Below are 12,283 nucleotides of genomic sequence, written 5' to 3' on the forward strand. Positions count from 1 at the left end.
CTTTTTAAAAAATTTTTTTTATTATTTTTTGACAGGCAGAGTGGACAGTGAGAGAGAGAGACAGAGAGAAAGGTCTTCCTTTTGCTGTTGGTTCACCCTCCAATGGCCGCCGCAGCAGGCGCACTGCGGCCAGCGTACTGCGCTGATCCAAAGCCAGGAGCCAGGTACTTATCCTGGTCTCCCATGGGGTGCAGGGCCCAAGCACTTGGGCTATCCTCCACTGCACTCCCTGGCCACAGCAGAGGGCTGGCCTGGAAGAGGGGCAACCGGGACAGAATCCGGTGCCCCGACCGGGACTAGAACCCAGTGTGCCGGCGAGGCAAGGTGGAGGATTAGCCTAATGAGCTGCGGCGCCAGCCTCAATGTACTTTTCAAACAAGCATAGCTAAAGACTTCTCCCAGGCACTAGGAGCCCCTGGGCTGATTCCTGCAGGAGCCGGAGCGAAGCCCTTACCTGAAGAGGAAAGACTTCACAAAAGCAGGAAGAAGAAGTCAGGGCACACTATGGTTTTTTTTTTTTTTTTTTTTTAAAGTTGAGGGGCAGGTGTGTAGCCTAGCAGTTAAACACCATTTAAGATGCCCACAGCCCACGTGGGACAGCCTGAACCCAATGCCTGGCTCTGTCTCCTGACTCCAGCTTCCTGCTAATGGGGACCCTGGGAGTGGCACAGGGGACTGACTGGGTCCCTGCCCCCACATGGGAGACATGGAGTGAGTTCCTGGCTGCTGACTCGAGCCCCAGTCCCAACCCACCCCCACACTGCAATTATTTACAGTGTAAACCAATGGATGGTAGCTCTCTCCATCTGTTGCTGCCTCTCCAATAAATTTTGTTTAGAAAAGTTTTTTTTAAGCAGAGGAAAAATCAGCAAGAAAAGACACAAAAACGCTCATGATGGTTACGCGAGGAGGGGCAGAGTGATGACAGTGACCTTGCTTCTTTTCCAAACGTGATTCAATGCTGTCCAACACGCAAGCCGCTTCTAAAGCAGGACTTCGGTCATTGCTTCCGGGATCATTGTTTGAGCACTAAAAAACCGGGTACTTTTTATTTCAGGACTTTCCCTTTAAGAAAGAGACACGCACATTCCTTACCTTCTTAGAAGACTTAAGAGCAAGAATTCAAAGTCTGCTCACCTGAGGTTTAACTTTCGCTCCTCATCACTGCCAGCCTCCAGCTACAGAGAGAGAAGGAGAGGGTCACCCACTGCACACACCACGGTCAACCAGCCCCAGAGCGGGCAGCCGCCCAGCCGCCCGGCCGCCCGCGCCCCACCTGGCCCTCTGGCCCTCTGCGGTTCCCCACTGTTCTCCAGGTTTGTCTGGATCTCACCCTGGGTTGCCTCTGAAACAGGAAGAAGCTTGTGTTTTTAAGGGAACCCATTTCCTCTCCAACCAGGTAACAGGTCAGAGAGGGGCCTCGTGTTCCTGGGGCTGGCACAGTGGTACAAGTGCTTAAGCTGCCGCCTGCGACACCTGGCATTCCACAAGGGCGCTGGTTCGAGTCCTGGCTGCTGCACTTCTGATCCAGTTCCCTGCTAGCGCGCCTGGGAAAGTGGCAGAAGATGGCCCATGCAGGTGCTTGGGCCCCTGCATTCACGTGGGAGACCTGGCTGCAGTTCCAGGCTCCTGGCTGCAGACTGACTCAGCCCTGGCTGTTGTGGCCATAAGATCTCTTTCACTGTGAACTCTGACTTTCATACAGATAAAACACATCTTTAAAATAAAAAATAGGGGCCGGCGCCGCGGCTCACTAGGCTAATCCTCCGCCTAGCGGCGCCGGCACACCGGGTTCTAGTCCCGGTTGGGGCGCCGGATTCTGTCCCGGTTGCCCCTCTTCCAGGCCAGCCCTCTGCTGTGGCCCGGGAGTGCAGTGGAGGATGGCCCAGGTGCTTGGGCCCTGCACCCCATGGGAGACCAGGAAAAGCACCTGGCTCCTGGCTCCTGTCATCGGATCAGCGCGGTGCGCCGGCCGCAGCGCGCCGGCCGCGGCAGCCATTGGAGGGTGAACCAACGGCAAAGGAAGACCTTTCTCTCTGTCTCTCTCTCTCACTGTCCACTCTGCCTGTCAAAATAAATAAATAAATAAATAAAAAATAAAAAAATAAAAAATAGGAATAACAATGGCCACTCCAGGCAAGTCATTCCCCATGAAAGGTGGCAAGGGAGCCAGTCTGGGGGTCTTCGAAGCCACGGGGAATTGTTAGAGGACTTCTGTGTTTAATCGGCACCAAGGTCGGACGCCAAAAGTAACCCTGACTTATGCCACAATCAATATTTTTCCCTTTTTTTGTTCTTTCAGAGGGAAAACTGAAATGAGAAGACCCTAGCCCCCCCTCCCCCCAACCCCAACTCCTCCACTCCACTGGACTTGGCAGGTGCTGATGTTACACAGAGCACCCACTGAAGGCGAAAGCCAGCCCTGGAAAGCTGCGAGCCACGCGGGGCTGGCCGAGGGCAGGGGAGGGGCGGCAAGGGCCACACCCCAGAGAGGGCGATTTCAACCAAGGATGAGCACAGCAGAGGGCCCCGAGGTTACAGTGTCTGAAGGGGAGTTCAAAAAAGTTGTGGAGAAATAAATTAAAGAACTTCACTTTGGTGCAAAAAAATCTTTTGAAAATAGGCCAGCGCCGCAGCTCACTAGGCTAATCCTCCACCTTGCGGCGCCGGCACACGGGGTTCTAGTCCCGGTCGGGGCGCCGGATTCTGTCCCGGTTGCCCCTCTTCCAGGCCAGCTCTCTGCTGTGGCCAGGGAGTGCAGTGGAGGATGGCCCAAGTGCTTGGGCCCTGAACCCGTGTGGGAGACCAGGAGAAGCACCTGGCTCCCGGCTTCGGATCAGCGCGATGTGCCGGCCATAGCGCGCCGGCTGCGGTGGCCATTGGATGGTGAACACAAAGGCAAAGGAAGACCTTTCTCTCTGTCTCTCTCTCTCTCACTGTCCACTCTGCCTGTCAAAAAAAAAAAAAAATCCATGCATAGTTTTTTTCCTTCTTATAAAGATTTATTTAGTTAGTTACTTGAAAGGCAGAAGCAGGGAGGGAGAGACAAAGAGAGAGATTTGGGGAAGAGGCATTTGGTCTAATGGTTAGAACACCCACATCCCATACAGAAATGCCTGGGTTCAAGTCTCGGCTCAGGCTCCCAATTCTGGTTTCTGGGTAATGCAGACCCTCAGGCAGCGATGCCCGCTCAAGTGGCTGGGTCCCCGCCACTCACCTGGGAGACCTGGATTGAGTTCCTGGCTCCTGACTTCAGCCTGGCCCATCCCAGCCCTGGCCACTGACAGAATTGTGCTTTCTCCATTTCTCTCTCAAATAATAATAAATATTGAAGAAATGGGTAGGGGGAGGCAGACAGAGATCTTCCATCTACTGCTTCGCTCCCCACACACCTGCAGCAACGGAAGCCGGGCCAGGCGGAAGTTGGAGGCACTTCATCCGGGTCTCCCCCTTGGGGGCAGGGGCCCGAGTACCTGAGCGCTCACCTGCTGTCTCCCAGCTGCATCAGCAGAGAGCTGGGTCAGAAGTGGTGGCGCCGAGACTCAAACCAGGCACACAGATATGGCAAAGAGGGGTCCTGGGAGGTGGCCTAACCGTGGAACTGGCCCCTGAACTGACCCTTCGATTCCTTTCCACTGGCTTGCAACTCCCCTGTATTGACAATGTATCCACAGACTCGCCCTTCCGTGTGTCCACGGGGAGTTGGTCTGAGGATGCTCAGGTCCCCTCTTAGAAAATGGCAGTATTTGCACAGAACCCACATGGCGGGCAGAGACAGGATGCTGATATAAACATCCCACAATGCCTGGACAGTCCCCGTCAACAGAGAATGTCCGGGCCCCACGCGGCAGCAGAGGTTGAGAAACATTGGTCCAACTTGAAGAAGTGCCTGGAGATCTGCCCGTGAGAATTAGTCACCTTGAACATCGCTCAAAAATAGCAGAGCTGAGATCCATTCCTGCAAAAGTATTGATTTATCTGTTCCTGCACTCTGCCTGTTCTCACAACGGCACTGAGATAAGGCTAACGGGAAAACGACACCCAGCAGCCCACTGAAGGCTGAAACAAGGAAGAAATTCAAAGCAAGAGGAGAGGTGCTAAGCGGCTGAGTGCTGGGAGTCCTCTCGGCTTCCCACGCCATGCGGCAGGCCCGGCTGTGCCAGGAAGCCGGAGCCGCATTCGGATGTGTGAAGATGGGATCTGGGGTGCAGACTTCCCGGCTGTTCAGTTCCCGGTGGCTCGCAGAGGTTCTGGGCTGGGAGGCCACACGGGGTCGGTTATGAGCAGGGGAACACACAGGAGGGTGACGCATCCTTCCATGGGCACCGAGGCACAAAGAGGAGAAGCAGCCCGGCCGGGGGGCGCAGCCACGCACACAACCCAGGACCCCAGGTGCCATGCGCACCTGCTCTCTCCATTCCTCCTGGCCGCTCACCTCAACACCTCTGGAAGAAAGTCACAGCTGCCTGCGACCACCCCGGGCTCCTCCGCTCCTGCGGGCAGTGAACGTGGCTGATCCACTGGTGTGGGACAACAGCTGGCCGGGGTAGTCTCTATTGGGTCACTGGCATTTCCATCAAAGTAATGCCTTATATAATAATCAAAAATGGGTTTGGCAGAAGCTACCCAACAGACCGAGCAAACGTGGTGCATCCATCCACTGGAATAGCACTGGGCCACAAAAAGGCATGAAACACAGGGGCGGACGGTGTGGCCCAGTGGGCTAAGCCACCGCTTCTGATGCCAGCATCTCACATCGGAGTGCGGGTTCGAGTCCTGGCTGCTCCACTTCTGATCCAGCTCCCTGCTAATACACATAGAAAGGCAGTGGGAGATGGACCGACCTCCTGCCATCCACGTGGGAAACCCAGATGGCGGTGCAGGCTCCTTGCTGCAGCCTGACTCAGTCTCAGCCACCTGGGGAGTGAACCAGTGGATAGAGGATCTTTCTCTCTCCCTCTCTGTCTCTCCCTGATGGCTAAAGAGCATAGTGTTTTCTTTTGGTTTTGAGAGGAAATGAAAATGTTTTACAGTTAGACAGCAGTGACGGCTGCACAATCTTGTAATTATACTAAAAACCACCAAACGGTATACTTTAAAAGGGTGGGGGCAGATGTCTAGCCTGGGCTGGGCACGTGGCCTGGTGGCTAAGGCTCCTGCATCCCACATTGGAAGGTCTGGGTTCGAGTCCCGGCTCCAGCTCCTGACGCCACCTCCCTGCTAGTGCAGACCCAGGGAGGCAGCGAGTCAGCCCGAGGAGAGGGATCTTGCCACCCATTCGGGAGACAGGGATTGCGCGCCTGGCCCAGCCTGGGCGGTTGAGGGCATTGGGGAGCGAACCAGCGAATGCGATTGCTCTGTCTCTCACATAATTTTTTTTTCACATGGTGAATTTATGGTATGTGCGCTGTATCTCAACTACGAAACAGTAAGAGTGTTCCAGTGTGGTCTAAGACAGGAACAGATCGGGTGTCGGGAACGCGTACAGCCCCTGCCTGAAGCCAAGTGCTCCCCCGTCTCGCGCAGCTTAGGGGAAGAGGAGAGGAGACGAAGCACAGGAAAGTTCTGCGCATACAGACGGCAGAGACAGGAACCGCGGAGCTGGGCAGATCTCCGCGGGGAGGAGACGCTGCCGCAACCTCACTTCTCAGCTGCCTCTGAGCAAGTGCGGCTCCCAGAACCTCCTGTCTGTAGACCAGAGAGCTCTCCACAGCCCCTCCTGGGAGCACACAGGGCCCTGGAGGCTCCACTCGCAGCCACCCTGAAAATGGCCCTGCCAATCCCGGCAAAGCGAGCTGGAGATACAGCTCTGGAGCTGGGGCCGACACCCGTCCTCACCTTACTCTCTCTCTCTCTCTCTCACACACACACACCTCTCCCCAGCTGTCAGTCAACTTCCCCCAGCGGCTCCCACAAAGAACTAGTCTGATACTGGCTGAGCCACTTCCGGGGACTGCAAGGCCAGACCCCTCCCACCTTCTCCAAATGGAGCTAAGGAAGGGGCTTCCTCCTCCAGCCGCTCAGGCTCCCGCTATGGGGAGGAGGAGCTCAGACCAGAGGCCTTAAAGGGTTGTCCCAGAGATGGCCGGCCAGTGACACAGAGGGTCAGCTCCTCTGATGTCCACAGTCCCAGCCCAGGGGGGCCCCAACCCTGCAGACCCCCCTGAGCTGGAAGGAGCCAGGCAAACACGGGCCTGCTCATAGCCACGGCCACACAAACCCACACAGAGCAGCCCAGTGCAGCCCACCAACCACGCAGCCTCACGGACAGAGGGGCGCACAGCCTGGGTGATAGGACAAAAAGGAAGAGCCGGACTCGGGGCCCACACAGCCGTGACACAGAGTGACCCCCGAGTCGGCCCACGCTCTGTCACTGTCACGGGGCCAGCGACACGGCCAGAACTCCAGAGGCGGCCACCGGGGCTCAATCCCCCAGGCCCACGGGGTCACCCGGGGGCCTTTCTCACGCAGCATCACAGAGGTGACAAAAGTCACACACAGCAAAGAGGCCGAGACCCGCAAGGGGCACAGCCCTGGGGACCAGCGAGTCACAGCTCGGTCCCTCGGGCAGGAGTGCCCATCCCCGGGGTCCCCAGACCGGGATCGGTGTCACCGGCACCCACGAGAGAGTCCCCAGCGCGATCGCCGCCCGCATCCCGCACCGCACACGGCCCACGCACAGGGCTCCCCAGACTCGCAGACTGTGGGGGGCGGGTGATTGTCTCACACACACACACACGGTATCCCGCAGTCACCCCTGGCCTGCTGACCAGACCGGCTCCTCGTGCTGGGGTCCCCAGGGCCCCGCGCTGCGGCCCCCCGCCCCCGGCCCGGCGTGGCGGCTGCCCGGCGCTCACCTCGCTGTTGCTGGCCGAGGAGGAGGCGGCGCTGGGCGTGGGCGAACGCTGCAGGGTCACCAGGGCCATGGCTGCGGCGCGCGGAGGCCTGGAGTTACCGCCGCCGCCCGGGCCGGGCCCGGGGCCTCCAGCAGCCGCGCGCGGGCGGCCGGGCCGAGCCGGGCCGGGCCCGCCCCTCGCCCTCGGCGTCCGCCGCCGCCGCCGCCGCCTCCGCCCCCCGGCCCCCAGTCCCCCGCCTCCCGCGCCGGCGCGCGCCGGGCTTGGCGCGAGCAGGCGGGGCGGCGCGGCGCGGCGCGCGTGCGCGTGCGCGGGGGCCCCCGCGCGGCCGCTGGAGGTCCCCGCGCGCCCCGACGCTCGTGCCCGTGTCTCCCGGGCACTTCCGCCCGCCTGAGCGCGGCCCCTTTGCGCGGGCCGGGGAAACTAAGGCCCGGCGACCGCGCAGCCGCGCAGGGGCTAGGACCCTGCCGCCGCCCCTGGCCCTCGCACTCGGAACCGCACCCGGAGTCTCGGCAGGAAGTCATTCGTGCAGTTCTAGTTGAGCACCCATGGGAGCGCCTGGGTTCCAGTCCTGGCCCCACCGGGAGGTAGTAGGTGACCGCTGCAGTGCTTGGGCCGCGGCCACCTCGTGGGAGACCTGGATGGAGCTCCTGGCCCCTGGCTTTGGCCTGGCCCAGCCTAGACTGTTGCAGGCATTTGGGGAGTGAACGGGTGCCCTGTCTCTGGCTCTCTCTTGATCTGCCTTTCAAATAAATGTAGTTTAGTAAATAATAATTGGTTTGCTTATTTTTCTGTAATAAAGCAATTTTTTTTTTTACTTGTTAGGAAAGAGACAGAGACAACATGTATCCGAAGGGTCACACCCCCAAAAGCCCACAACGGCGAGGGCTGGACCAGGTGACACTAGGGGCTGGGAACTGCATCCAGGTCACACGGGTGGCCGGGACCCAGGTGTTTGAGCCCTTACCTGTCGCCTCCCGGGCTATGCATCTGCAGGAAGCTTGAACTGGGAGTGGAGCCGGGACTTGACCCCAGGCACTCCAGTATGGAATGCGGGTGTCCCAAGTGGTGTCTTAACCTCCGTGTCTAATGCCCACCCTGCCCATCTTTCTCTATGAATTCCTTTTATGGGTCTGCAAACTCCGCCAACTCCAGGGGAGGGAGTCAAGGAGGGCTTCTCTGAAAAGCACAGGTTTCCTCAGAGGGTCGGACTCACAGGAGAATTCGCAGGGAAAAGGAGAGGAGAGGGCTGTTCCCACAAAGGTGTGGGGTGCAGGAAGGAGGTGTCCACTGGGGGGCCTGCACCCAGGGTGGGGAAGGAGAAGGCAGTGGTGAGAGGGTTGTCCCCAGGGAGGTCGCTGTGCCTGCTGCGTGGAGCACGGGGGGCCCAGGGGGAGGCGGCTGCTGTGGTCCTGGGGTTTGGTGACCAGAGTGGGGTTGGAGACAGGGACAGGGTACCAGGTGCCCAAAAGATCGCGTTGGCTTGACCTAATGCATGTCCCCTCCAACACCCCCCGACGCAGCGCTCCAGCCCTGCTCTCCACCCCAGTAAACACCTCCACTCGCCCTGCTGCCCTGTGAGCTGGCATCGGCAGAGACTCCAGGACACTAACCCGCTGCCTCATGGGACTGTGGCCTGCTGTGTGGTCCCCAGCTTGGGCTGTGGCTGCTACTCCTCTCGTTGGTGGCTCTCATCCAGGGACACTGTGTATGTCCTATTGGGCTCCTGGTGGTCTTCTTTTGTTTTTGGTGGTGGAGTGGGGCTTTGGGGACATGTTTGCAGGTGTGTTGTCAGGGACGGCTATATCAGAGACTCTTGTCTTTGTGCAAGAAAAGGATTTTAACTGTGAGACAGAGAGTGGTGGGAGGTGAGGTGCAGAGGTTTAATGGAGAGGTTACACCTCACAATCCAGGCTGGGAACCGGGAGTCCAGTCTGCATTCAGACTGAAGTTTTCATAGATGCCGGCATGGCCCATCACTCCCCTTCCCCCCTTTTTCTTGGATGTTGCTGGGTGGAGGCCTTGCTAGGCGTGGAGTTCATGAAATTCCTCCCAGGACTTCATCAGGCAGTCCCCCTGGCTGGTGCGCACAGGGAGGAGCTCCGCAAGCTGCCCCTGGGAGAGGGCTGGGGTCCACCTAGCAGGGGCATCCAAGACTTCTGACATGCAGATGTCCGTCTGCTTCCCTGGCTTGCCCCTGCATTTCCTCCCTCATTCAGCTGCATTCTCACATACATGGGCTGATGGCTACCTCGGAACCTGATAACAGGAAGCTTCTCTTTTATCCACGTCCCCTCCAACATCTGTGTATGTGGCACAAACACCCCCCACACGTGGCAGTCCAGACCTGCAAACACTCTGCCATCCATCTGCCTCCCTTTGTCAGCTAGAATCTACAAAACCTCCCGGAGTCCACTCCTTGTACCTACTAGGTTGTGGAACTGTGACCTCACTAGTGCTCATCTCAAAGGTGGCTCTTAGAGCTGGCATCGTGGCACAGCATGTTAAACTGTCGCCTGCAGTGCCGGCATCCCAAACGAGCACTAGTTCAAGTCCCAGCTGCTCCACTTCTGATCCAGCTCCCTGCAGATGCGCCTGAGAAAGCTTCAGATGATGGCCCAAGTGCTTAGTGCCCTGCCACCCATGGGGGAGCTGTTGCGTCCATTTGGGGAGTGAACTAGTGGATGGAAGTTTTCTCTGGGTCTCTGTCTCTCAAATTAAAAAAAAATCGTTAAAAAAAAGTTAATGAGAAAGGACAGGTCCCATGGCTCAATCTGTAAATAATTGTATCTGCACACAATGGTTACCTGTGGGGACAAGCTATTCAGGACACACCCTGTTGATCAGTAACAATTTTCCCGGAGGCAGCGATCAGAGGTCCGTGTCTTCATGCAAGAAATCCCTTTTGGATGTGAGACAAGTAGCAGTTGGAGTTTAATAAAGAATTCACCTAATACAACAGGCCAGGTGGACCGGCATCTCAGCAAAGGGCCAAGCCCAGGCTGTATCCAGATCAGCTTTTGGAGAGAGGGTGATGCCCCACCATTTCTCCTTCCCCCTTCCTCTTCTGGCTGGAAGACTTCCTGGGCATGGAATTCCTGACATTCCTCCCAGCACCTTATCAGCATCAGCACGGTGTTGTTGGACCTTAGGGCTCCCCTGGCACAGGGCAGGGAAGATTCCTGGAAGCCGCCCTAGGGGAGGGGCCCGGACCCTCTTAAGGAGGCTATGGGACAGAGGCACGGCTTCTGATGTCTGCTTCCAAGTGCCTTTCCTCACTTGGCCACGCGAAATTCCCACTTTTGCCTTTCAGCCCCCCTGGCACCCACAGGCTAGTATCTACCCGACAGAAACAGTGCAAGGGGAACACGCATGCGCAACACGGGCTCATTCTTTCCAGGCTTCTTGGAAAAGCAGAGTGACAGAGAGAGAGAGGAGACAGATCTTCTGTCCCCTGGTTCATTCTCCAGATGCACACTACAGCTAGGACCAGGCTGCAGCCAGGAGCCAGGAACTCCATCCGGGTCTCCCACCCCTACCCGGCTGACAAGAACCCGAGTACTTGGGACCGAGTGCTCCCTCCCAGAGGCATCAGCAGTAAGTTGGGGCAGAGCAGAGAGTAGCAAGACTCAAACCCAGCCCTCTAATACGAGATGGAGGCACCCCACGCGGCGGCTTAACCCTCTGCACCCCAGTGCCAACCCCTCCTCTGTACCTTCGGAATTGTGTGCATGGACAGAGGCTGCGCTAATACCTAGAGAAGCTATAGGAGAGTGCGTGTACGAGACCACTGGGCTCCCCTGGGTGCAGAGAACATGCCCGGCTTGTGCTGTGTCTCAGAACTACTCAGGGTCAGGTTGTTCGTCAACCAGCCAGTGGCTCAGAGAGACCTTGGACTCTTACAACTCCAAACAAGCAGAAATTGCCCCCAAAGATCCGGATGGGGCTGCCTAGTTCCATGACCGGTGGACTTGGGACTTGAGGGTAGTAGAAAGGGGCCAGATCCCACTTGGCTCTCTAAGTGAGTCTACCATGCTGTGGGACCTGGGGCACACCCTTTCCTGCTTTTGGGTCTCAGTCTCCCTAACTGTCAAATGGGCACAGATGTAACCAAGTCCGTGTTCCTCGACTTTTTCCTTCTTTTGTTTCTTAAACTCATTCCCGCTTATAATAAAGATGAGAATCTCACACCCTTCCTGGAGAATATCTTCTTATCCCAATAACCTCTGGAATTCAGCAGAGGGCTTCCTGAAGCCATGGTGCCCCTCCAGCACACGGCCTGGGACCACTGGTGCCGGGGCTCCTCTGCTGTTCCCTCTGGGTGCTGAGTGCCCCAGCCCCCGACACGGAGGACCTGGGTAAGGAACGCTGGGTAAAATGCAGCAGGGCCTGGTTTGCTAGCTCTGGCAAGTTCAAATGTGAACTCCGCATGTAGGCATTGTGACTACGGGCACGTTCCTTCTTTCCCTCCCTCTCCCCTCCCCCTCCTTCCTTCCCTCTCTCCCTCCTTCCTTCCATCCCCCACCCCTTCTTCCTCCTCTTTTGTTTTCTTCCCTCCTCCTTTGCTCCTTTCTTTCTTCCTTCCATTGGTTCACCCCCCAAATTGCCGCTACAGCCGGCACTGCGCAGATCCGAAGCCAGGAGCCAGGTGCTTCCTCCTGGTCTTCCATGGGGTGCAGGGCCCAAGCACTTGGGCCATCCTCCCCTGCCTTCCCAGGCCACAGCAGAGAGCTGGCCTGGAAGAGGGGCAACCGGGACAGAATCTGGTGCCCCGACCAGGACTAGAACTCAGAGTACCTGTGCCGCAGGCGGAGGATTAGCCTAGTGAGCTGTGGCGCCGGCTGCTCCTTTCTTTCTAATTGTGTCAAGCACATTGGCCCTGGGCTTTTTTATTTTTATTTTTTAAAATTTTAATTTAATTGAAAGGCAGAGAGAGAGAGAGAGAGAGAGACATCGACAGAGATCTATTGACTGGTTCACTCCCCAAATGCCAACAGCCAGGAGACCAGAAGTCTATCTGCGTTTCCAGGGTGGGTGGCAGAGACCCAAGTGTGTGAACCCCCTCCTGCTGCCTCTCAGGGTTTGCATTAGCCGGCGGCCAGTTGGGAAGCGGAGCCAGGACTCGAACCACGCACTCTGATAGGGGCTGCAGCTCAACCGGGGCACCAAATGCCCACACCCGGCCCTGATTTTAGATCTGCAGCTTCGTGCATGCTTGCATCTGCATCCAGTCCTGCAACCACCATCCAGATCCAGCACCCCAGAACATTCCCCATGCCTGCTTCCTCCTGGCCAGTACCTCCCCCAGGGGGCGCCCTTTTCCCCACATCCTCTGTTATTGCCAATTCACTTTCCTGGTCTTGAATTTCATAAAAGTGGAGGCCGGCTGGTAGCGTGGGCTCTTCAGTATTTGGCTTTTGTTTCTCAAC

At 57.5% G+C, this 12,283-nt stretch overlaps 1 protein-coding gene across 1 annotated transcript in view; it reads right to left on the reverse strand.

Annotated features, from left to right (window-relative positions):
* SSH1 (slingshot protein phosphatase 1) overlaps nucleotides 1-7,049 on the reverse strand; it is a 71,888-nt gene extending 64,839 nt beyond the window's left edge. The window contains exons 1-2 of the mRNA XM_051835846.2: nucleotides 6,858-7,049; nucleotides 1,138-1,178 (exon numbers count right to left, since the gene is read on the reverse strand). Coding sequence (XP_051691806.2) covers nucleotides 1,138-1,178; nucleotides 6,858-6,926 — 110 coding nt within the window. The 5' untranslated portion in view covers nucleotides 6,927-7,049. The remainder of the gene's footprint in view (nucleotides 1-1,137; nucleotides 1,179-6,857) is intronic.
* Nucleotides 7,050-12,283: the final 5,234 nt, after the last annotated feature.

This window comes from Oryctolagus cuniculus, chromosome 21, assembly GCF_964237555.1.
Source record: "Oryctolagus cuniculus chromosome 21, mOryCun1.1, whole genome shotgun sequence".
Classification (NCBI taxonomy): domain Eukaryota; kingdom Metazoa; phylum Chordata; class Mammalia; order Lagomorpha; family Leporidae; genus Oryctolagus; species Oryctolagus cuniculus.